Source organism: Lemur catta, chromosome 13 (genome assembly GCF_020740605.2).
Source record: "Lemur catta isolate mLemCat1 chromosome 13, mLemCat1.pri, whole genome shotgun sequence".
NCBI lineage: Eukaryota > Metazoa > Chordata > Mammalia > Primates > Lemuridae > Lemur > Lemur catta.
In genome coordinates, this window is record NC_059140.1 from 23244017 (window position 1) to 23269888 (window position 25872).

At 43.2% G+C, this 25872-nt stretch overlaps 1 protein-coding gene across 1 annotated transcript in view; it reads left to right on the forward strand.

Moving 5' to 3' along the window:
- Positions 1-1620: 1620 nt before the first annotated feature.
- The window catches only part of LOC123649063 (solute carrier family 15 member 1-like), a 33435-nt gene continuing 9183 nt past the window's right edge, over positions 1621-25872 (forward strand). The window contains exons 1-18 of the mRNA XM_045566988.1: positions 1621-1759; positions 1939-1955; positions 2325-2406; positions 2506-2647; positions 3530-3649; positions 6165-6264; positions 6478-6568; positions 8349-8432; positions 10843-10925; positions 13016-13102; positions 13672-13761; positions 16030-16074; positions 16199-16231; positions 16314-16402; positions 16959-17040; positions 19033-19152; positions 20219-20365; positions 21786-21835. Coding sequence (XP_045422944.1) covers positions 1621-1759; positions 1939-1955; positions 2325-2406; positions 2506-2647; positions 3530-3649; positions 6165-6264; positions 6478-6568; positions 8349-8432; positions 10843-10925; positions 13016-13102; positions 13672-13761; positions 16030-16074; positions 16199-16231; positions 16314-16402; positions 16959-17040; positions 19033-19152; positions 20219-20365; positions 21786-21835 — 1601 coding nt within the window. The remainder of the gene's footprint in view (positions 1760-1938; positions 1956-2324; positions 2407-2505; positions 2648-3529; positions 3650-6164; positions 6265-6477; positions 6569-8348; positions 8433-10842; positions 10926-13015; positions 13103-13671; positions 13762-16029; positions 16075-16198; positions 16232-16313; positions 16403-16958; positions 17041-19032; positions 19153-20218; positions 20366-21785; positions 21836-25872) is intronic.

Below are 25872 nucleotides of genomic sequence, written 5' to 3' on the forward strand. Positions count from 1 at the left end.
ATTGCACTGGGCTAAAGTCAAGGTGTCAGCAGGGCTGTGTCTGTCTGCAGGCTCTAGGGGAGAGTCTGTGTCCTTGCCTTTGCTCGCTTGTCCCAGCTGCCGCATTCCTCAGCGTATGGGCCCTTCCAGTCCAGGGGTCACTCCCTTGCTCCCACTTTCACATCTGTTCCTTTGGCTCTTTTTTTTCTTTTTTCTTTTTTTTTTTGTTCTGAGACAGGGTCTTGCTCTGTCACCCGGGATAGAGTGCAGCACAATTGTAGCACAATCACAACTCACTGCAGTCTCAAACTCCTGGGCTTCAGCGATTCTCCTGCCTCAGCCTCCTGAGTACCTGGGATTAAAGGCATGTGCCACCATGCCTGGCTAAGTTTTCTATATTTTGTAGAAATGGGGTCTGTTGCTCAGGCTGATCTCAAACTCCTAACATTGAGCAATCCTCCCACCTTGGCCTCCCAAAGTGCTAGGATTACAGGCGTGAGCCACCATGCCCGGCCCCTTTTTTAGGGCTCTATGATGATATTGGGTCCCCCCGGATCATCCAGGATAAACTCCCCATCTCAAGGTCCTCAGTCCTGTCTGCAAAGTCCCTTTTGCCATGGAAGGGAACACACCCATGAGTTCCAGAGATTGGGACATGACATCTCTGGGTGACCACTACTCTGCTTACCCCACCTTGCCACTTCAGCAATATATTCCTAAGACATCTCTGGAAACTTCCATCATCCCCTCAGTTTGGCTCTGGGTGGTGACAGGAAACCATTCTCTCTGCCTGAAGGTGAAGGCTTCTCTCTCAGACCCCAGCTAAACGCCTTGATCCTTCCAGCTTCCTGTATCCACCTCCCAGAAAAGCATCTCTACACCCTTCATGGTAATAAAATGTCAGAGGTAGAGTTTCTTTTCCTAAATGGTCCCAAATACGCAGCATGCTTTGTACAAACAGTAGGAAATACATCAATGGGGAGATTTCATTAAGTGGTGGGAAGGGGTGGGATCCTTGTTTTCTCCTGTTTTCCCCGACTCCCCAGCCTCTACTACAAGTCAGAAATCATAGAAATCCACAATATGCACTTACTCTGTTCAATTCTGTAGCCAAAAGAAATGCAAAACCATTGCTAGGCTTAGAATACCAAGGAGAGTCAGTGATTCCCGTGAGCCATGTACAGGCTAAGCCAGGTCTTGGCGGGTCTGGATTCTAAGCTGGGCTTGGCTCTGAGCAGTCAATCAATCCATGGGGTCGGAGAGTGATGCTGGGAACATGGGACCACTCGCATATGCTAATGGGATTTACCCTTGGGACACCAACTACAAACACAATGGTACCAAAGCAAACAGAGTCTTGTGCAGTTGAAATTGGAGTTCAGTGTGAAGTGTAGCTGTAAACATCACCTCTGCACTTGAGCTTTCTGAGACAGAATCCTGTTGACACAGGCGTGGCAGATGAGAAATGCTGACTGCAACAGGACATCCCGTAGGCAGCTGGGGACGGAAGGCAGGCCCAGGTGATGGGAAATGCCAGTAAAATCCTCACTGTGTGTCAGTCACCCCTAGGGTTTGGTATTGCAGTAATTTAATCCTCACAAAAACCCGATGACCTTGGGAGACAGTAAAGAATATACGAACATGTCTGGGTTTCACCCTGCGGGGCAGCCTCTGGAGTGGGCTCGGGAGGAAATGGTCGGGGTGCGACTCTCCGAGCCGCTGGCTCTCAATTCTGACTGCACACGAGACTGCCGGAGGAGCTCCCTGCGAGGACACACAGGTGCCGGGCCCCACTCGACATACGAATCTCGAGTCCCGGGCTGGGGTCCTGGGACAGCAGGAGCCGCCACGTGCCTGGCCCCTCTGACTGCCGCAAGAAGACAGGGGGTGTCCGTGTAGACGCGGCCAACAGTACTACGATGGCTTGACTTTAATACTGGTGTTCTGTTTTCCTTTCAGGAATGTCCAGATCAACGGTGAGTGTCCTTTTTCCTTTTCCCCCATCTTCATTTTATGACTTTTACAATCTGTTTTACTCCTACATGTTCATTCACCTGACAAATACGTATTGTGCCTCCTCGCGGGGGTGAGCCTGGGTGTCGGGGTGCGACGTCCTGCTGTGTAGAGTCCTTTTTAGACCATCAAACTAGACGCTTTCTGCCATTGCTGTCTGTCTGTGGAATGATTCGTGTAAGCAAATAAAACATGTTAATTCTAGTCCCCGTCTCTGGATTGTCACCGGGAGTCACTGAATGTGCCCTGGCTGCTTTGCGTGCCGTGGGCACTGGTTGGGGACGGCGCCGGTGAGGCGCATTTCAGTGCTGTGCCGTGTTTCTTTCTGCCAGAGTTGCTTCGGGTACCCGCTGAGCATCTTCTTCATCGTGGTCAATGAGTTCTGTGAAAGATTTTCCTACTATGGGATGAGAGGTAACTGCTTTAACCCCTTGTCCCCGTGGGTGGAGGGCAGGGGCCACCACGGCCAGTCCTAACGCTGTTCCTCCTCCCCCACCCACCCTCTGCGAAAAGCAATCCTGATTCTGTACTTCACCAATTTCATCGGCTGGGATGACAACCTGTCCACCGCCATCTACCACACGTTCGTCGCTCTGTGCTACCTGACGCCCATTCTCGGAGCGCTAATCGCCGACTCCTGGCTGGGCAAGTTCAAGTGAGTGGCTGGGCCTTTCTTGTTCCCTAACAAGCCAAGAGGTAAATATAAGCTTTGTGGTTTGGGGTGGTGGAATCTGGGAACGGAGAATTAAGGGACGTAAACTCTTAGGACAGCCTGGGACAGTGCCTGGCATTTAGCAACGTGCATGCCAGGAGCATTAGCAGGCCTTTCCCCTAATCCAGACAAACATAACGTGACATCTTTGTCTCCTCTTTTAGTAGTAGCAGAAACAGTGCCTAGCATGTGCAGAGATCACATGGCAAGACAGAAAGAGAGAGAGAGACAGAGACAGAGAAGGGAGGCACCAGACTGTTTTTAACAGCCAGCTCTTGCAGGCACTAATGCAGTGAGAATTCACTCATTACCATGAGGACAGCACCAAGCCACTCATGAGGAATCTGCCCCCCTGACCGAAACACCTCCCACCTGGCCCCACCTCCAACATTGAGTATCAAATTTCAACATGAGATTTGGAGGGCCAAACAAACCAAACTATAGCATGCACGGAAGCAAGAACATTCATCTCCACAGAATTCTACAAAAATAGCCAATGGTCCAGTCCTGGCTGAATATCATCAGTAGTTCTAAGATAAATAACTCTCACTGTTTGAGGATATAAATACTAAATTCTGCTGTTAGGTAAAAGAAAACATCGACCCTTCCGAATAGTTGAAAGATAAAGTGGACCTCTCCCTTCTCCTGGTCCTCCAGCCAGAACTTTGCTCTAAGTTCCTGAGAGTCACCAGTTTTAAGTTTGAGAGACAAGTGTGCTCATGGCTGGGCTCCTGTAGGTTTTGAAGGACGGGGTCTGTTGTGGTGGGGTCAGAGGAGGACACCATAGTGCAGTTAACTTGGATTCTCTTAACGCTTTAAACACAGGACCATCGTGTCGCTGTCCATCGTCTACACCATCGGACAAGTGGTCGTTTCGATAAGTTCCATTAACGACCTTACAGACCACAACCACGACGGGACCCCTGACAGCGTCGCTACCCATGTGTGAGTTGACATTAACCCCTGCCCCTTCCCTCCCACCAGGGGCTTATTTGGTGCCCTAACTCTTCCTCTTTCTCCCTGGACGCCCCCATGAGTGCAGAGACGCTTCCCCGCCCCCGTCGGGGTATGGAGGAGGCTGCCTAATGGATGAAGAGTTGGGTGTTCAGTGTGATACTATCCTCACGGGCGCCTGGAGATGCTGCTCCCTGTGAGGCTTGGCTGCCCTGGGCTGTCACACCCCACGTGATGTGTGGTCAGTGGGCCTGTTCCTGTTAGTCCCCACGTCTCCTGGGGGGACATAACTCCCACAGACCTTGGTCCCCAACACCACCAGGTTCCCTCTGGTACCTCCATCTTCCGTCTTGTACTGCACTTCTGCTTCTCTTTCCGTAGTGCAGTTTCATACATGTTTGCTCCAGCCCTCTGTGCTAGGCTCTCGGTGACAAGTGTTAGGGACACGTGCTCCTCCGGTGGGTTAATTTCCCTTTGCTGCAGTCTGGCCTACTGGACTAACTGTAGAGAGTTATCACATTTCCTGTTTTTGCGCTTCAGTTCCTTGATATGAGTGAACCATCGTATATGCTGGGGAACTATAAATAGAAACTGAAATTAGGATTGGCAATCCCTGCGTTTCTGGTTGGTCAGTCGATCAGGTTATTGTCCAGAGTAGGTCCCTGATGCAACACCCTTGGTGCCCACGGGGACTGTGTTGGTGGGAGGAGTGGCTGTGAGCTCAGCCTGCCAGGGCCTGGTTCCAGCTCTCCCACAGAGCAGCTGTCTGGCCTTGGGCAAGTGCTCTGCTCCATGCCTCGGCCTCCCTGTGTGTAATAGCACCTGCCTCATACAGCACTGTTGTGGCTCATTCCAGGTGAAGTGGCCAGCACACTGCCTGGCAGGTGCTATGTGCTGAGGAGATCTGAGCTGCTTATTGTTCATGTCATGGAGCTAGTATTGGAACACGCCTAAAATTCTCACAGGAGTAAATAGTATCTGATATTCAACTGGCCCTGGTTTTGGTGTCTTACTAATAACACAAGTTGTAGTAAGAGGCAAACAAGATTAAAGAAGTGCTTTGTCTAGTTAATTCAGGAAGCATGATTTTTACAGAATTGTTTCTTTGTGTAACATCTGCCTTGACTTTATCTATTTCATAAGGCTTTTTTTAGTGTTTTTAAGCAATGTTAGCAACCCAGAAGATATGGCATGCATGCTTGTAAAACTGGAAATTTATAGTACCTAACTGGAAATTTAATAAAACCACAAACGGAGGGCTGATAAATGCTAGGAATTTTTTTTTTTCAATTCAGGAGGTAAAATATTTACAGAAAACCTGGAAAACACAGTAGTATATTAAAATAAATACCCCTTAATCCTACCACCTAGACATAATAATAAATCTTATACTCCATTTCTTTCCAGTCTTCTGCACTTTGTAAACAAATTTAGATTGTACCACCTAACCTGATATTGTGCTTTGCAATGAAATCATGGTTTCCAATGTCATATAATGTCTGTTATGATTGTACCAGACAGAATACTTACATTTGTTCAGTTCCCCTTTCATTTACCCATTCTATTTTTTGTTTGTTTGTTTGTTTTGAGACAAAGTCTCACTCTGATGCCCGGGCTAGAGTGCCGTGGCATCAGCCTAGCTCACAGCAACCTCAAACTCCTGGGCTCAAGCGATCCTACTGCCTCAGCCTCCCAAGTAGCTGGGACTACAGGCATGCACCACCATGCCTGGGTAATTTTTTTTCTTATATATATATATATATATATATTTTTTTTTTTAGTTGTCTGGTTAATTTCTTTCTATTTTTAGTAGAGACGGGGTCTCGCTCTTGCTCAGGCTGGTCTCGAACTCCTGAGCTCAAACAAACCGCCTGCCTCAGCCTCCCAGAGTGCTAGGATTACAGACAGGCATGAGCCACTGCTCCTGGCCTTTTTTTTTTTTTTTTTTGCAATGGAGACTCTCTCTGACACCTGGGCTACAGTGCAGTGGCATCATCATAGCTCACTGCAACCTCAAGCTCAAGTGGTTTTCTGGCCTCACCCTCCCAGGTGGCTGGGACTGCACATGGGCACCACCACAACTGACTGACTGTTCCATTTGTTGTAAAGACACGGTCTCAGGCTTGCTCAGGCCAGTCTCAAACTCCTGACCTCAAGCGATCCTCCTGCCTTGGCCTCCCAGGGTGCTACGACTACAGGTGTGGCCACCTTCACCAGCCACATTTACCCATTCTTACATTAGAAATAATAGAGCTGGAAATTCCTCCATAGCTAAGTCTTTGTTCAGATTTCAAGCTATTACTTTACATTTTCAAAGGGATGTGAAGGCCCGGGGGTTCAAGTTTTCATTCAACCATCAGAGTGCATGTGGATTAGCTTCTCCTGAACATTGAGTCCCCTCTCTGTGTTGGTCGCTGCGCCTGGTCCTCTGAGGGACATCAGGAGAAGGAGAAGGCTTGTGCTGTCGCGATCTGCCGTCCTGGCCCTAACGGCCTTTCTTTCCCAGGGCGCTGTGTGTGATCGGCCTGGCCCTCATCGCTCTGGGCACGGGAGGAATTAAGCCCTGCGTGTCTGCATTCGGTGGAGATCAGTTTGAAGAGGGCCAGGTAAGAGCAGGTCCTCCCCAGAGGCCACAGGAATGAACCATAAACCTCTGGGAGTCGGATGCCCCTGGCACAAGTCTGTTCCCCTTTTGATTCAAGTGCGTCAGGGAGCAGGACAGGGACCAAAGTGAAGTGGGAAGTGCAGTCACTTGGCCATCTGCTCAGTTGATACATAGCCAAAGTCATCTTACTTTACCTCTGTCCTTTCCACGACAGGAACACCAAAGAAGCAGATTTTTTTCCATCTTTTATTTGGCTATTAATGTTGGAGGTTTGATTTCTACCATCATCACTCCCATGCTCAGAGGTAAGAAATCTCTGAAAGGGACTTCTGCTTTCCCTTTTTCAATTGTGAGGAAGAAGGCCAGGTAGAAAGGCTGAGTCCTTGTTCTCTTTGTTTCTTTTCTTCCTCACTTCTCGCCCTCTCCGTTGGCTGTCAGCTACGTGCTGGGATGTACCCTGCCATACAGAACATGAGCTGGTTTTCTTTCAAGTTTTACCTCCTTTTCTACTCTTATTTGAATCCCTAACCCCAATGACCATGGAAGAGTCTGAAACATCCTTAGCATTGGCACGCAGCTTTCTAAGTGATTATTAATGTGAAGTCCTAGTCATGGCATGAGATTAGAGTCATGAGAGGCTGTTCAGAAGCAAGAGTTGACTTTTTAGCCTTCAAGCTTTGCCCCCAGTAATGTTCCGGTGAGTTCGGTAGAGTTAGGTGGGCAAAGTGTGATTCTTTGCTTTCCTAATTATCTTAAGTGTTTCCAAAAGAACTTCCCAGAAGAGGAGAATGAGACGGTAAGTATCAGGAACTCTCAATAACACATGTTTGTGCTACTAAGGCTCCATGGAGAGTTTGTTAATTTCCCATGTGGAAGGAAGTGTTTGGCATTAGGGCCACACTAACAGCATCATGGTGTCCACACTGGAATCAGATTCAATTATGAAATAAATATTGTCTGGGGATTTATATAGTTCTACAAAGAGTATTAGTTTGAAGATGACACACAGACTCCATTCCACCTTGCTTTGCATATAAAATTTAACAGCTTTTATTCTTTCACATGTTTCCTCACCTCTCCCAACTCCAGGTTCTGCTAGACTGTGCACGTTTGGTTTATAGAATCTGTTAAAGGGTAATTTTTTTGAAGTAAAATCATGACTCATATAAAGTGGATGTGAGAAAGATTTCATATAACTTATTAATTAATGAGGGAACTAGAAAGCTGTCATAATCAGTTCAAGCGAGGATTTGCCTAATAGATTCGTATTCTTTACAGGGGGAAAAATGTTTTGCACAGCTATCACTTTTCTATTAGTTAACATCTTTCTCTAGAGAATTGTGAAACCTAAACAAAATCGAAATCCTTTTAGGATCAGAAAGTTCCTGGAGGCTCCGTCATTCCACTGAAGGGATTTCCAGGAATCTCTGTTGCCCCTTACAAAGTCTTAATTTTTTTCCTTTCCAATCTTAGCATTTCAGAGCTAAAATACCCCTCAGTCAGGGGTTGGCAAACTCTGGCCTCTGGGACAAATGCAGACATCTGGACAAGATCATTCATTTCTCTATTGTCTGTGGCTGTCCCCTACAAAGCCAGAGCTGAGCAGTTGTGGCAGAGAACAAATGGTTCACAAAGTCTGAAACATTTGCTATCTGGCCCTTCACAGAAAAGTTTGTCAGCCCCTGCCCTGTTCATTTAATTGTCACCTGATTGGCATGAGTACAGGAACACACACTACTGATTTTCCACAGGTACTTTTGATTTTATTTACTGAGTCCCATATAATCAAGTTATTGTATCCAGGTCATATTTCTCTCCCTCGCTAAGAAAATCCACAGAACAACCAGGGGCCAATTGATGTCGGCCTATCCAGGATCACACATCTACTTAGGGGCTAAGATTAGAGCCTGTCTCCATCTCCTGCTTTCTGCTACAGTGCTGCTTTGCTCAGCTGGCCATGACCTCAGTAAGGCCCATGCAGAAGGAAAAGCAATTCCTAATAACCAGTGAGTGGTTTTTAAAAATGGGAACTGTATGCGCATTGCCAATGCCACAATGCATTTTACTTTTATAATGTCTCCGCAGTTCAACAATGTGGAATTCACAGTCAACAAGCTTGTTACCCACTGGCATTTGGGGTTCCTGCTGCCCTCATGGCTGTATCCCTGAGTAAGTAGAAATCAGTAGAATTAATGAAAGCCTAGGACTAGGTCAGGCCCTACATTAATTATTGTGATGAATAATAACTTTATTATTAGTCGCAATATTATTATTTTTATTTTGAGACAGACTCTCACTCTGTTGCCCTGGGTAGAGTGCAGTGGCATCATCGTAGCTCACTGCAACCTCAAACTTCCAGAGTCAAGCAATCCTCTTGCCTCAGCCTCCCAAGTAGTTGGGGCAGCAGGCGCATGCCACAATGTCTGGCTAATTTTTCTATTTTTAGGAGAGATGGGATCTCGCTTTTGCTCAGGCTGGTATTGAACTCCTGGGCTCAAGCAATCCTCCCTACTTTGCCTCCCAGATTGCTACGATTACAGGTGTGAGCCACCACTGGGCCTGGCCAGTCAGAATAACTTTTAAAAGTCTATGTAACAAGTTGCAACAAAAAGTAGTGTGAAGAATTGCCATGAGATGTTAAACATGCTCTCAGTACTCAAAGTAGGGTTGGTGTATCCTTTCAGAGGGAATACGATCAAAAAAAAAAAAAAAAGGTTTACAGGGAAAGGAATCAACTGAGTTGGACATCTGAAGGTGATACTATCTAGGCAGATTAAGATGAAGGTGACAGAATCTGCTAGACTAGCTGAACCCAAGGCTGAAGGCTTTTGTTTTTGTCAACATGTGCTTACCTACAACTTGCTTGAAATGACAACCTGGTTCCACTACCATTGAAATATTTCCAATGAACATATAAATTTCCATAACCTATAATCTCTACTAGAGATTCTAGTTTCTACTAGAATCCCTTCCCTACGGAAAGAATATATGTGTATATTAGATACATTAATTTGCACCTTAGTTCTTGGCACTGGCTTTTTATGAAATGTGAAGAGTTTTCTCCACAGAATGATCTAACTTGAAAGACGGCTGAGAAAGGTGCGAGAAGGAAACAGCCCTGCGGCCACCCCAAGTCTTCAGAGCCTCTTCTCCCACTCAGAAGAGGTCGCTGTCATCTTTGCTCGCCTAGCGATGACATCTCTCTCTCCAATTTTTGTTTTCAAATATTAATAGTATTGAATAGGCCCATTTTTAACCTCCTTTGCTTACCATTTAGCTTTCTCCGTGCATTCATGCAAGAGCTCCATATTTTCCACTTTTTAATATAACTCTTTTCTTCCATAATCCTGCAGATACTGCCACACTGCCCTAGAAGGCTCACTTATGCCTTCTCCTCCCTAATGCTGGGTGGGAGACAGAGAGCGTTCCAGCAAGGCTTGCTTTATGCCAGACACTGTGTTAAGCACTTTATGTAAACTCTCAATTAGTCTGTACAAGTCATTCTTATATCAAAGATTATGCTTTTTCTTATGCAGGAATTTAGGACAGGCCAAATCCTATGCATCAATACCACCTATAGAAATTTCTTTGTTGAAATAGCTCCAGTTAATCAGAAGCTTAAAGATTAAAGTATCAGTTGACAAAAGAAAATGTAGATCCAATCTGTTGGACATCTTTACCATCCATGTGTATTCAGAAAGGTTAGCATTGGGCAGGAATGTTAATGAACATCTCTTCCGTCAGCTATAAAGGACGTGCATAGGACAGGCACATACTGGGAGATATGCTAGAGATTGATACCTATCAAAAACCTCAGGTCCTCTTAATTGCAGAAAACAAGTGGAATTCAAGCCAGGCATCAGGGGTTTTATATTATTGAATTGTGGTATTGGATAATCAGAAATCCTAGTACAGGTGCTATTTTCAGAGTCTCTTGCAGAAATGCTTTTTTCTGAGTTATTTTCATAATATGCCTAAGAAGGTCCATGGAAGAATGGTCTCATTGAAAAAGTGCTTCTAACTTTTGTAAAACTGTAGCTGCAAATGTAATTAATTGTAACTGCGCTTCTGTACAGTGACCACAGAAAAAAATCTGCCACATATGATTGAATAAAAGACTCAACAGCTTAATTCCTTTCTTCCTGAAGATTAAAAGGAAGAAAATTCCTCTTGCCGTTGCAGCCACAGATTGACACCTACCTTTACTGTTTGTGTGGAACAATACATTAATCTGTTATGTGAAAGTGCTTGCTCCTGATGTCTCCCTCTACATGGAGATAGAACTTGTGCTTAAATAGCTGCCCTGAGTGTGTATGAGCTGCCTCGAGTTCTGGGAAGTAGACAGTGTTAGGCTTAAAGATTTGTATAGTAGAACAAAAATATAACATTACTGAGAGGCTTTTGTGATTGTTAGAATCAAATGCTCTTTCTAAAATGTGAGGTAGGTAGGCAAGGCCATTCCATAAGTAGTACAGTTATTTCCAAAACAAGGTCATAACTCAAATAAAAGCACATCTCTCTAGGTCACAGGTAGCTCTGGAAAACACCTTATTAACACATCTTCTTTTGCACTATCTAGCTGTATTTGTCATTGGCAGTGGAATGTACAAGAAGTTCCAGCCAGAGGGTAACGTCCTGGCTAAAGTGGTCAAGTGCATTGGTGTGAGTATTTCTGAAGCTCTTTCTCAATGACATTTAAACACCCCAGAACCTCCTACCTCCTTTAAATTGAAATTCGATTAAGCTTTGACTTTCCTTTAAACATATCTTTACTGTTCTTAACTATTTTAATAAATTGAAATCTCTTATACAATTCACCAAATGGAAAAAAACACAAACACAACTCAGAAAGGGAGGAACGAAAATGGCTCTTGAGCTTATAAAATAAGATCAGTGGTCAAAGAAAAGCAAATCAAAACGACTCTTCCCTGTTCAGATTGGCAGCTGCTGCCTGATGTTTGTCGGGGTGCAGTGGATGGGAACGGGGCGGCCCGGCTTGGCAGTGTGTAGCAAGAGCCTCAAGTGGTCACACACTTAAGAGGCAATACTGCTGCTTTCAGGAATTAAGACTAAATAAATAAGTTTTAAAAACGAACACAGATTCACGCACAATCATTGTAATATTTATAACAGCAAAAATTGAGGTCCACCAAATTGTTTCCAAAAGGAAAATGATTCTTAACTTACAGTCCGTCTGTGCCATGACATGCAGCCATCAGAAGTCTTGTTATCAAGGAATATTTGATGATAGGAATGTGTAGAATACAGTTTCTTCCAAATGCATCTACATTGAGTATGTACACACAGGTCCATTTATAAGCAGGAAACAAATGTTGAGAGTAGGAATCTTTACATAATGGAATTAAGTAATTTTCCCCATATACTCCCTATGTTTTTTACTGAACATACTGTATATGTTGTATAACAGGGGAAAAATGGGTAACTTATTTATATTTTAAAAATGCAGGGGTAATCTTTTGGATGGAAAGGTAGCCTTAAGATAATTTTAGATTACTTTCTTTTTACCTGGCCTTATTGCATTAGATTATTTTACTGTATTTCAATTGTATTATATTATACAATCAAATTATTGTATTGTGTTTCACTTTGTGAAATAAATGTGTCCTCTCCTTGTCAAGAAAAATTCCTTTCAGGTGCAGGTCTTCCCTTTTCTTCTAACAGTAGATCTATTCCCACCAAACAGCTTTTTTCAAGCAAAGAGGGGACCTTACCAACAATCTATCCAGGTTCTTCCTTAACAAGTAACTGACAAGATAGTTCAAACTCCAGAACTTGAAGCTGTTTGTTTAGAGTCATGAGAACTGTATTGCCTGGAATCCTAAAATCAGTCTGTAGCTTTGAATTGTTGCCTTCTAATCACATGCATGTCCCCAGCTATGACAAACATCTCCTTCTCTTGTTGCATTGTTGCAAAGGAACCTTGCTTTTCCTAAAGGCCTCTCCTAAACAGCACTAGCCAGGAATCGCAGTAGCCCCTAATGCAATGAAGGGTGGGTCAGCATATTTATCTGACCAGTGTTACCGCATTTTAAAATGTTTCCAAATATCCTTTTTAAATATAAATGTGTTTCTGTGTAGCAGGTTGTCACTTTTAAATTCAAAAACTGATACTCAATTCAGTTACGGGAAAGCTTTTAAGCATATTTGGAACAACTTAGTATGTAAATCTAGTTTTTCAAACATAAACTTTATGAATTTAAATACAGATCAAATATTTCTGATAAAAATTTAGCATCCAAATTGAGATGTGCCAAAAGTGCAAAATACTCCCTAATTGGTGAACACTCAGTATCAGCAAAGAATGTAAACATTCTCATTCATTTAAAAAATATTGTTTACATATTAAATTCATAGCTGGAGTTTATTGGGGTAAAGTAAATATATTTTAAATAAATTTCACCTGTTTCACTTTTGCTTGTTAATGTTTCTACCAGAAAACTTAAATGCAAATGTGTCTGTTATATTTCTCTTAGACTTGCTTCCCTAGGGGATCTGAAGAGTAGAGACAGGGTGACTCTGTTTCCCCAAAGTCAAACGCTCTTAGGTAGAAAGAGACTGGAAATAAATGTATCAGTTGTGCCTTTAACATGCTCATATACTAGTATGCAAATAATTTTATAATTTGCTTTTCCCACAAACATATTGTTCCAGTTAAGGGAGTTTATTGAAATGTGTGTCCCTGATAAAGTCATTGATTCTGTTTTGAAATTTGATTTTTCTCCTTCCTTCAGTTTGCCATCAAAAATCGATTTAGACATCGGAGTAAGACATTTCCCAAGAGGGAGCACTGGCTGGACTGGGCTAAAGAGAAGTATGACGTGAGTAACCATCATTGCCACCGTGATCCCAATTCCTGCAGGAAGTGAACGTCTAATATCCCAATTCAGATTGTTAAGGCCACATGGACAGAACTATCACTTGTATCTCCCCAGCCTTCGTGAGTGTGTCACACAACACTATGCACGACTGCATTTTTTTAACTGAGAAGAACTTGATAAATAATGGATATAATTCATCTGGAAACAATATTACCTTTCCATAGTGTTTCATTTGGTATAATCTGCCATTAATTCTATGTGATTGTGATCACATAGAATTAATTTAGTTTGAATATAGAAGACTTAAGTGTTGCTGGAGGTGGTGGTGGGATTTACCTTTGGTGACATTTACATTTAGTCAATTCAAGTAATTTACCTCCTAAATAAATGTCTGCACTTATATTTTAAATGGCTTAGAAATTTTCAGTTTTCTAAAGAAACCAGTGATCAATGAATCAGCTCCCAGTTTGTCTCTGGATACAAATATCCGCCTCTGCACTGAAACTCAGCACCTGACAGCTGAGTGACACGGGTCGTGGCTGATTTGTCCTCTCCCACCCCAACTGCAGGAGCGGCTCATCTGCCAAATTAAGATGGTTACGAGGGTGATGTTCCTGTACATTCCACTCCCGATGTTCTGGGCCTTGTTTGACCAGCAGGTAACGTGAAGCTGCTCTGCATGTCTTCACTCAGCAAATGTGCACAGGGCACTGCATGTGCCTGGCCGCACTTGGTGTTTAGCTCCTAAGAAGTTCCTCCCAGGTTCTTTTGTATATTTCACTCATTTAATTTTAGATCACATTGAGTTCATTTGTAAAAACAAAACAATTCTAGGTGGTTCTATCCACATTTCTGTTGCAAAACAATGAAGAAAATTAGGTACCTTCAGGTAAAGTAGCCTTGGGAAAGATTTCATCGAACCATCCAGAACTCTTGCAAAACAGAGTAAACAGTTTGTTTTCCTACTGATACAGTGTGATAAAAAGATGTATTGCCTTTTATGGCATCCACAGATTCTTTAAACTAAGAGGGCCTGAATGTCTTCCACTGTCAAATGGAATGCCTGGGATGGAAAATGACTCCAACAAAGTCAGCCCTCTCTGAGCAGGGACCTAGAACCGGATGGTTGACTGTGCTCTTTCTACCACAGCCTTAGGACACATACCCAAGAATTTTTCACAATAGTGTCAGACAAGTCAATACATGATGCTTTTAGCCAAAGCAAATAGATACTGTTTCTTTTAAAAACTGGAGTTTAAAAAAAATTTATGAAGACGTGGCTTTATTGTACAGGAGGATTATTACAGAGGTAAATTGTTTCTTTTTTTTTTTTGAGACAGAGTCTCACTTTGTTCCCTGGGCTAGGGTTCCATGGTGTCAGCCTAGCTCACAGCAACCTCAAACTCCTGGGCTCAAGCGATCCTCCTGCCTCAGCCTCCCAAGTACCTGGGACTACAGGCATGCGCCACCATCCCTGGCTAATTTTTTCTATATATATTTTTTGTTGGCCAGATAATTTCTTTCTATTTTTAGTAGAGACAGGGTCTCGCTCTTGCTCAGGCTGGTCTCGAGCTCCTGACCTCGAGCCATCCATCCGCCTTGGCCTCCCAGAGTGCTAGGATTACAGGCGTGAGTCACTGCGCCTGGCCAGTAAACTGTTTCTTGAAAGAAATTTCAGCATACACATTAATCTCCTTATCTGTAAGTATGAAATTTAGACTACCATCGTAAAGAACAGGAAGGGAGACAGTCCTGCATGCTGGGTAGTAGCTGGTTATTGGGGTCAGAAGTGCACAAGACACACACTCCTCACCTAGCAGCTGTGTAACTTGGGGTAGTAACTCTTGACCCTTCTGAAGGGCTCATAGTAACCCACCTCAAGGTGGGTTCAATTAGTGATCCAATTAGTGAAAGCATGTAAAGTACTCGGTAACAGGCTCATATTAAAAACTCAGACATGCGTAGGTTTCCTGACTTTTTGTTTTGGAGACAGAGTCTCGCTCTGTTGCCCAGGCTAGAGTGCCGTGGCGTCAGCCTAGCTCACTGCAACCTCAAACTCCTGGGCTCAAGCAATCCTTCTGACAAACCTCCTGAGTACCTGGGACTACAGGCATGTGCCACCATGCCCGGCTAATTTTTTCTATATGTTTTTAGTTGTCTGGCTGATTTCTTTCTATTTTTAGTAGAGACGCATTCTCGCTCTTGCTCAGACTGGTCTTGAACTCCTGACCTTGAGCTATCTTCCTGTCTCAGCCTCCCAGAATGCTAGGATTACAGGCGTGAGCCACCGTGCCCGGCCAGTTTCCTGACTTTCTATGATGTCCTCATAGTGGAGTTGACAGGTTCATATTGACACATTTACATGTTTAGTCTTCTGTGGAAATAATAATATGTACTTGTACAGTCCTGGGCCATCTTTCACTGTAAAATGGGTTGAGTATCACTGGGTGCCCAGTTTAAATCCATCACTCACTCTCGTGATGGAGATCTGGTTTCAGCCAGCACACAATGTCAAAGACGGCTCTTAAACCGTCGTAGTAATGCTCTTGCATCCTCCAGGCTGGTGAATACAGACGATCCACAGGGCACAGAGCTGCTTTCACCTTGCAGACGGTGTCGTGCTTTCCCGCAAGCCTCAGAAATGCCTTTGTGTATTTCTAGAGACAGCTGCATCTCAGGGCAGTACTTTGTGCCTCTCCATGAGGGGCTGGAATACCCTGTACTCTGTTCACGGTACGACAGAAACACAACCGTTTCTTTACACCTAGTGTTAACATAGAGCTGGGAGGCCAACCAGGTGCTTAAAACCATTGTAAATCCCATAACATTTCAGACCTCATTACTGATTTGGAAAAGACTCAACGCTGACTTGCAATATTTTAAAAACCCACATTCCCAATGATGCAGTAACCGTGTTTGTTTTTAAGGGCTCCCGGTGGACGCTGCAAGCAACAACCATGAGCGGAAAAATTGTAAGTTTGGGATGTCAAGACATTGGACCTTCCCTGGTCACTACTCCTTTGTTTTTGTCCCTTTGTCCCCTTTCTCCTTCCCTTTCATGACATTTTTCAATGAGATTTTTAATTCTCTGTTTAGGGAGCTATAGAAATTCAGCCGGATCAGATGCAGGTAGGAGAAAATACTTAAGTTGCTGTCAGAGATCAAAGTCGTCTTGGAGACATTTAACGTTTTCCCTCCACTTTGTCTGCAGACCCTGAATGCCATCTTGATTATTGTCATGGTCCCCATCTTCGATGCTGTGGTGTATCCTCTGATTGAAAAATGTGGTTTCAATTTCACGTAGGTGACTACTTGGCTGGGTTGGTTGAGGCTCCCTTGGTCCCGGGGCTTTGCAGGGGGCTGGGGTCCCCACCCAGGGGCTCCATGGAAAGGACACCTGCAGCCCCGCCCACGGCAGCACCTAGATATGGGGTTTGAAGAATGAATTAAACAGATGCATGTGTGCCGAGGCTTCTGAAAATATCCTTTAGAATAAAAGTGCTGTTAATGGAAGCCTGAAAAACCCTCTGATTGAGGCTTTCTTAGGTATGTAGATGACAGAAGTGTTCATTGTAATCTGAACTTTAGTTTCTAGAAATTAAGCACAAATATGCTAATGAGAAGGTATATTCCATCAATCCACCTCCAAGGAGACTGGGGCACGTACATGCAAACTCCCCACAGGCATTTTGGTCATGCATAACAGAGGGAGAGACCTTTTCAAGCACATGTGCTTTTGTAAGGAAGTTAGTTTTGTTTGGGGGGTGGGTGGGGGAGGCGTTTCCTTTGGCGGCTTATCATTAGCTCTTCTATGCAAGACTGGCTGTGGGAGTCACTCTCTTCTTGTCCCAATCAGCTCCTTAAGGAGGATGACAGTTGGAATGTTCCTGGCTTCCATGGCCTTTGTGGTGGCTGCAATTGTGCAGGTGGAAATTGACGTGAGTTGTCCTCTGATTCTCCACTGTCCTCTCCTGGTGGGCTCAGGTGGTGCGTTCAGAATTTTCCTTCTCCAGGACTGAGAGGATTAGGGGAGGCCAGGGCTGTCCCTAGAAACCAAGGCCTGGAGCTGCAGATGGTGTGAGGAAGGGGTGAACTGTGGGTTCTTATCCCTCCACGGGTACAGCTGGGAGTATTCAAATGGATGGCCTTCATTAGGAGAAAAAAACTCACGTAAGTAAGCTGGCATTGATAGTACAGTTTTTGTAACAGGAGAGAGGTTTAGGAGCATGTTCTTTTACTGTGTGAACTCCTAGGAGATCTGGCCAAAAGAAGATCATCATTCACAAACAAGCATCACTTCAAAAATGTGTAAACTATTTTTTTTTTGTTTTTTCTTGAGATGGAGTCTCACTCTGTTGCGGGGACTAGAGTGCCGTGGCATCAGCCTAGCTCATGGCAACCTCAAACTCCTGGGCTCAAGAGATCCTCCTGCCTCAGCCTCCCAAGTAGCTTGGACTACAGACATGCGCCACCATGCCTGGATAATGTTTTTCTATATATTTTTTTTTAGTTGTCCAGCTAATTTCTTTCTATTTTTAGTAGAGACAGGTCTCGCTCTTGCTCAGGCTGGTCTCGAACTCCTGAGCTCAAACGATCCACCCACCTTGGCCTCCCAGAGTGCTAGGATTACAGACATGAGCCACCGCACCCGGCCGTAAATTGTTTTTTTGATGTGAAAATGCATTTTGGATTCTAATTTTTCTAATAACAATTAGTTCCCAAGATAATCCACACATCTATTGGACCACAGTGGGCAATACTAGACTCTTAATACTGTTATTTGACATCAAATCCCAGAAACAGGGCTATGTGGTACATAAGAAAGGAGGTAAGAGGGTCTCTCTCCATTTCTCTCTGTCCCCTCCCTGACCCACCTCTCTCCTCTTCTCTCTGTCTCTCCCTCTCTCCCTCCCCCTTTTAATTTCTTAAAAATAATTTTTTTATTTTTAATTGTGGTAAAATACACATAACATAAAATTTACCATCTTATTCATTTTTAAGTGCACAGTTCAATGGTGTTAAGGACATTCACATTGTTGTGCAACCAACCTCCAGAACTCTTTCCATCTTGCAAAACTGAAACTCTGCACCCATTAAACAACTCCCATTTCTCCCTCCCCCAGGCCCCGGCAACCCCCAGTCTACTTTCTGTCTTTATGAATATGATCACTCACATAAGTGCAGTCATATAGTATTCGTCCTTTTGTGACTGGTTTATTCACTTAACGTAATGTCCTCAGAGTTTACCTGTTGTAGCATGTGTCAGAATTTCCTTCCTTTTTTAAGGTTGAGTAACATTCCATTGTGTGTCTACACCACATTTTGTCTATTCTTTCATCCCTGGATGGGCACTTGAGTTACTTCCACCTTTTGGCTACACTAAATAGTGCTGCTAGGAACGTGAGGTACTTACTCTCTCTTGAAAACGGAAACTGAGTTGTGGGCCAAGGCAGACATGGGTTGCTTCACTGATACTGGGATTTGAGAGAGGGCGCTGTAGACAAAAGACAAAAACTCTGAGTACAGCTGTGGAGGCAGGAGGGCATAAGAATTTGTGAGAAGATGTTTATGGCGCCATGTCCAGTGCTGAGTACTGGGAGGACATTGGATTCAGGGAAGAGCAGGTCTCAGGTGTCACCACAAGGGGGATGTTCCTTTAGGCTGTGGTTGCTCTGACCACCCAGATATTAGGCTTCAGATCTTGGCATCCTTTGACCTGGCCCTGGCTAGAGAGGACAAAGAGCGCCCTCTTTCTGACTACTTCAATATTCTACACAAATGTCATTTTCTGTGGGTGCCATGAGGCAAGTGACTGGCATGTCTCAGGCAGGCAGCTTCTCACAGCTGGGAAAGTGCCCCCGGGCCAGGGTGAGATTCTCTTCAACGTTCCACTGAAGACCTCACTGCCAATTTTCTTTTATTTTGCTCAGAAAACTCTTCCAGTGTTTCCCAAAGGAAACGAAGTCCAAATTAAAGTTTTGAATGTAGGAAATGATACCATGACTATATTTCTTCCTGGGAACATGGTGACACTTGACCCAATGTCTCAAGTAAGTACAAGGAAATGTAACATTTTCTTTTTTCATCGTCTTACCTGAGTTATGATAGGATTTGGGGAAGCTGTTCCTCTTGGTCCTTGTACAAATCCCAGACCACCCAGAGGTGAAATGTCTAAATATCTTGATCTCATTTTGGCTTTACTGGAAACCAGTGTGCCTCCAACTGTACTGTGTATACAGATCACCTGGGGGGCTTGTTAAAAGGCAGGTTCTTAATCAGTAGGTCTGGAATGCTGCATGTCTAACAAGCTCTCTAGTCACGTGCTATGGGGCATGGAGCCACTTCAACAGCAGGGATCTAGGTCAGTGGTTCTAACCTGAGGGTGATTTGGACCCTGGGGACATTGGGCAATCTCTGCAGACATGTGTTGTTGTTGCAACTGAAGTGTGCTGCTGCTGTCTCATATGTAGAAGCCCGGGGTGCTACACACAGTCTTCCCTAACAAAGACTTACCTGGCCCAACTGTCACCAGCGCCAAGCTCAGAAAGCCCTAAGACGGTCATTGTGCCGGATCAGTGATTCTCAACCTTGAGTCCATCTTGGGATCACCTGGAGAGCTTCGTCAATTCTGATACCTGGGTCCCAACCCCAGAGATTTTGATGTAGCTGGCCTCATTCCTGTTTGGCCATGGTGGAGAACTGAGACCTTGCCAAACTAGTAACCTCAAACAAAAAAAATCCTGACTCTTAATGCTTGGAGCAGCCCAGTATTGATTTTCACCAGGGTTGGTGCTTTTAACCCGGTGCTGTTCTCTGCCCAGTGGTGGAAATAATTTCCATAGCGTTTATCTTCATAGAGCAAAATAAAAGTGAAATGCTTGGTGAGAAGCTTAATTCCCGGGGTAGTGTTAATACTAAAAACCCTCATGACAGAGAACGTAAGAGTAGGGAGGAGACTGAGGCACGTACATGCCAGCTCCCCACAGGCATGTTTTGATATGTACGAACATGAACTTGGAAACATGGACTGTCAAATTATGTGCTGTTCCAGTGTGCAGGTGCACAGTGCCGAACCAGACTCTGTGGTACTAACCATGACTCCTTCCCTATCTGTAGACAGATGAATTTATGACTTTTGACATAGACAAACTGACAAGTATAAACATTTCTTCTGCTGGCTCACCAGTCACTGCCGTAACTGAGGACTTTAAGCAGGGCCAGCGCCACACCCTCCTCGTGTGGGACCCCAGTTACTACCACGTGGTAAGTAGTTCAGCACCTACAGCTGGGTCCTTGCTGCTGGGGACGTGAGACAGGGCTTCTTATTGGTGTGACTTTGTTTTGCCCCTGTGTAGTATTATATGCGGTCATCCTCAGTCTACCCCTTCTTCAAGAATGCCAGTCTTCAAATCCACTTTGGAAAGTGTACTCGACTTCCAAGTACTTCCAAGAAAACTTTGACTGGGGGATGGGGAGGTTTAATATTAATTAAAAAATAAAACTTTTTAAAAAACTTCTAGGCTGGGTGCGGTGGCTCACACCTATAATCCTAGCACTCTGGGAGGCTGAGGTGGGCGGATCGCTCGAGGAGTTCAAGACTAGCCTGAGCAAAAGCAAGACCCCATCACTACTAAAAATAGAAAGAAATTAGCTGGATAGCTAAAAATATATAGAAAAAATTAGCCGGGCATGGTGGCGCATGCCTGTAGTCCCAGCTACTCGAGAGGCTGAGGCAGGAGGATTGCTTGAGCCCAGGAGTTTGAGGTTGCTGTCAGCTAGGCTGATGCCACAGCACTCTAGCCAGGGCGACAGAATGAGACTCTGTCTCAAAAACAACAACAACAACAACAAAAAAAAACTTCTAGACATTGTATGTGGTCTGAGCAAACGTGTGCCTCTGTGTGTGTTTCTGTGTATACACAAGTCACACAGAATACACAGGTGTATTCTCAGAGTCTTTTTGGGTTTTGGGTTTTGGTTTGAACTAAAATAAGTTTAAATTGTACTTATTTGTTAACAGATTATATTTATAGTCAACTACAGTACATTCCTTTTCCCTTGGAAGTCCCCTATTTTCCCCAGAAATAAGGGCACTTTGAAGTCATTCATAGCTTTAATTTTCTCTTCCTCAGACACTTTTTGGGATGAAGTTTTAAATATATTTTTAATTACATTAATTTTAAACATTTGCACCGAGTAGTCGGAAAATTAGAACAGTCCCTGAAAAAATATAGTGAATATGTCAAGTAAAAGCAGTAGTATACTACACACAAAAAATATTTCATGACAAAATATAGATATGTAGATATGACATTCAGTACAAGAAGCAGCTATGAAGAGTTGCAGGCGTTCTGTAAGGTGAAACTAAGTGAGATTCTACAGAACTGCTATACAGAATTAAGACTCTTGGTCATTTGCTTAATTAGGGAGCTGTTGAGTGGTTTGTTCTAAGTTCTCGGACAGCAGTGTTCCCTGGAACCACAGGCCAGCAAGGATCAAACACTGTAGAGGCTCATGTTAGCCTTAAGGGAAAATCAGGCCTGAAGAAATCGCCCTTCAAATGTAATCAGGCCCTTAGCTCCTAGGATAAGTGTCAACGCTGCCTTCTCAGAGACTGAAAAGTTCATCTGAACTTATTCTAATGAGTAATATTTTGAAATTATATTACTGTTTTGTCTCTCAGGTAAATGATGGCCTTAGCAAGAAGCCAGATAAAGGACAAAATGGAATTAGGTATGTATATTTCTTCAACACTTAAGTTATATCAGCTTCTTATGGAAGTAATACAAACCCGTAGTAAAGTCCAGGTGTAACAAGGATATAAAAGGAGAGTGCGGGGTTTGTCCCAAGAATATAAGGCTGGTTTAATATTAAAAAAAAAAACAATCAATAAAAGCCATCATCTTAATAAACTAAAGAGGAAAATTCACATGATATTATCAACTGATGCAGAAAAGGTATTTGATAAAATTCAGCATCCGTGCGTGATAACAGCTCTCAGCAAACTAGGAATAGGAGGGAAAAGGGGCACCTACAGAAACTCGGGCTAACATTACGGTGGAAGTCTAAAGCTCTGCACTAAGATCAGGGACAAGGGAAGAGTCTCCACTCTCCCACTCCCATTCAACATCCTTCTGGTTGCCAGAGCAATGAGACAAGAAAAAGAAGTAAAAGCATCTAGATTGGAAAGGAAGAAATAAAACTATTCCTACACCCAGATGACAGTTGTCTACATAGAAAGTCCCCAGGACTTTATCCAAAAAAAGCTCATAGAATCAATAAGTGAGTTTAGAAAGATCAAAGGATGCAAAGGCAACAATGAAAAATCCATCACATTTCTGTATACTAGAAATGAACCATTGACAACAGAAATTTAAAAACCATATCATTTTTGCTATTGCTCCCCGAAATATGAAAGACTTAGACATAAGTCTAACAAAATATGTGCAGGATTTAAGTGCTGAAAACTATAAAATGCTTAGGAAAGAAATCAACAAAGAGCTAAGTAAATGGAGAGACATCTGTTTTTATTAACCAGAAGGCTGTATGGTAAAGATGTCAATTTTCCCAAAATTGATCTATAGGTTTAGTTCAATTCCTATCAAAAAATCATTGAATTGGGTGTGGTGGCTCACGTATATAATCCCAACACTTTGGGAGGCTGAGGCAGGAGGATCACTTGAGGCCAGGAGTTCAAGACCAACCTGAACAACATAGCAAGACCCTGTCTCTACACAAAAATAGAAAAATTAGCTGAGCGTGGTGGTGGGCCCCTGTAGTCCCAGCTACACTGAAGGCTAAAGTAGGAGGATCGCTTGAGCCCAGAGTTTGAGGTTGCAATGACCTATGATGATGCCACTGTACACTAGCCGAGGTGACAGAGTAAGACTCTGTCTCAAAACAAAAATGAAAACAAAAAACAAACAAACAAAAACTTCTAAAAGAAAAAAAAATTAGCCAGGTGTGGTGGCACACTCCTGTACTCCCAGCTACTTAGGAGGCTAAGGAGGCAAGCAGATTGATTTAGCCCAGAAGTTTGAGGTTGCAATGAGCTATGATAATGCCCCTGTACTCTGGTCCAGGCAACAGAGTGAAACTTTGTCTCAAAAAAATAAATAAATAAAAATAAATTAATTTTTAAGAATCATAGCATTATTTTTATAGATATAAACAAGCTGATTCTAAAATTTATACGGAAAGTTAGATGAATTGGAATCACTAAAATAATTTTGAAAAAGAATAATGTGGAAAGAGTCTTACTACTGTTAATTTTAAAACTTACTCTAAAGGTACAATAATCAAGACAAAGTTGTTTTGGCAGAGCAATAGACCCATAAATCAATGGAACAGTCCAGAAATAGACCCACACAAGTGAAGCCGACTGATTTTTGCCATAGGTGCAAAGACAATTCAATGGATTAAAGAAAGTCTTCTCAACAAATGGTGTTGAAACATTTAGACATTTACATGTAAAAAATGAACTTGACCTAAACCTCACATCTTATGCAAAATTCCTATATAAAATTTATATAAAAATTTTTATACATCTTATATGAAAATTAACTCAAAATTTATTATAGATCTACATGTAAAATGTAAAACTATAAAATTTTTATAAGAAACATAAAAAATCCTTGTGATCTTGGGCCCTTAGATATGACACCAAAAGTACAATCCATAGAAGAAAAATTTGATAAATTAGACATCATCGAAACTAAAAATGTTCTGTCAGTGTCATTCTTACGAGGATGAAGAGATAAGCTACAAACTGGAAGAAAAGTTTTAAATCACATCTCTAACAAGGAACTTGTATCCAGAATATATAAAGTACTCTCACAACGCAATAATAAGAAAATAATCCAATTAAAAAATAAAGCAAAGTCCTGGTGTCTGAGTGATTCCCAGGACCCAGCAAAGGGACCAAGTTTCCAGAGCCCTGGAGACAAGGGGCAACACACCGAAATCTGGACTCACCGTCCCCTCCACCTTCCTGGGCCGAGCAGCTGCCAAGTACAAAGGCCGCAGCGCCTGGCAAACAGATGCAGCCTTGCTTCACCGATCGATTGCCTCTCTGAGGTGCCCGCGAGTGTGCCGGTGGAGAAGCTTCCAGAACCAGCTGAGGAGCAGCTGTCCTGTGAGACTGGAGAGAGTCCACGACAGAGTCTGGATGTCAGGAAGGAAGCCATGCTTCAGGCAGAGGAAGCTGCTGCTGAGATTATCGGAAACCAGAGACACAGGAGAAGAAACGACTGGTGGCTCTTGTCCTCGCTGCTTCAGAAAACAGCAAGAGTACTCGGGAGGAGCGTGAGAAGATGGTTGAAAAACCCAAAAAGAAGAAAAAGCAAAAGCCCCAGGAGTTTTCTCAGGAGAATGGGATGCAAGACCACCCATCTGTCTGTCTCCAAACCCAAGACAAAGGGACCTCTTTCCAAGCAGGAGGTGGTTTCGTGACCTTGCAGAGGCCCCTGGCAGCGTGAGTCTTCCCAAGAAGAAGAAATCTTCACCCAAGGAGAGAAGAGCAGTCAGTGATCCCGAGTAGGCGGGCAACAAGAGCACCTCTGGGAAAGAGAGGAAATCCTCTTCCAAGCAGGGAACAGTCAGCCATGGGCCTGAAGGGGCTGCTGGCAGCCAGAGCAACTCCAGGAAGAAGAAAATGTTCCACAAAGCACCCCAGGAAGATTAGAAGGGACACTCCCTGTGAGGAGGGGTAGACCATACCCCACAGTGACATTTCCCACCGCAGGTCTCATACCCCAGTAAAAACAGCACACACACACACACACACACACACACACAAAAAAAAAAAAAAAAAAAAAGCAAAAGATTTTAACAGACATGTCACCAGAGGAGATACGTTAACACAAGTGGCAAATAACCACATGAAAAGAGGTTCAATGTCATTGGTCACTAGGGAAATATAAACTAAGCCACAGTGAGTTATAATGCACCTATAGGATAGCCATGACAATTTTTTAAAAACTGACAGTACCAAGTGTTGGTGAGGATGCAGAGCAGCTAGAACTCCTGTGCATCTCTGGTGGGAGTACAATATGATATAGCCCCTCTGAAGACAGTCTGGCAGTTTCTTATAAAGGTAAACACACACTTACCATACGACTCAGCCATCCCACACCTAGATATTTACTTGCAAGAAATGCAAACTTATGTTCACATAAAAACCTGTACAGGAATGTTTATAGATGCTGTATTCATAATCACCAAAGATCAGAAATCACCCAAATGTCCTTCAACAGGTGATGGATAAATAGACTATAGGACATCCATACAGTGGAATATTACTTAGCAAAAAAGAGGAACAATTGCAAATGAATTATGCTGTAAGTGCATTATGCTGTGAAAGAAGCCAGTCTCAGAAAGTTGCATGCTCTGTCATTCCATTTATAATACATAAGGTTCTGGGAAAGCAAAAACAAACTATAGGGACACAGAACACATCAATGGTTGTCATGGCTTAGAAGTGGAGGAGAGGTTTGACTAAGGATAGTACCATTCGGGTGGCCACGTAATCTGATTGGGACAGTATTTATGAATCTATTATTAGATACATGTTAAAATTCATAGAACTCTATGTCAAAAAGCCAATTTACTGTAAGTTTTTAATAATTTTTTAATAAGAATGAAAAATAAGAATAAATTGGGAAAAAGTAAGAGTAGGTTCCCTATTCACTTCAGCTTTGAACCCTATTCCCCATTCTCCTGTCACGACAACAATTTCTGATATAGCTTTTACTAGTTAGCACTAAAACATG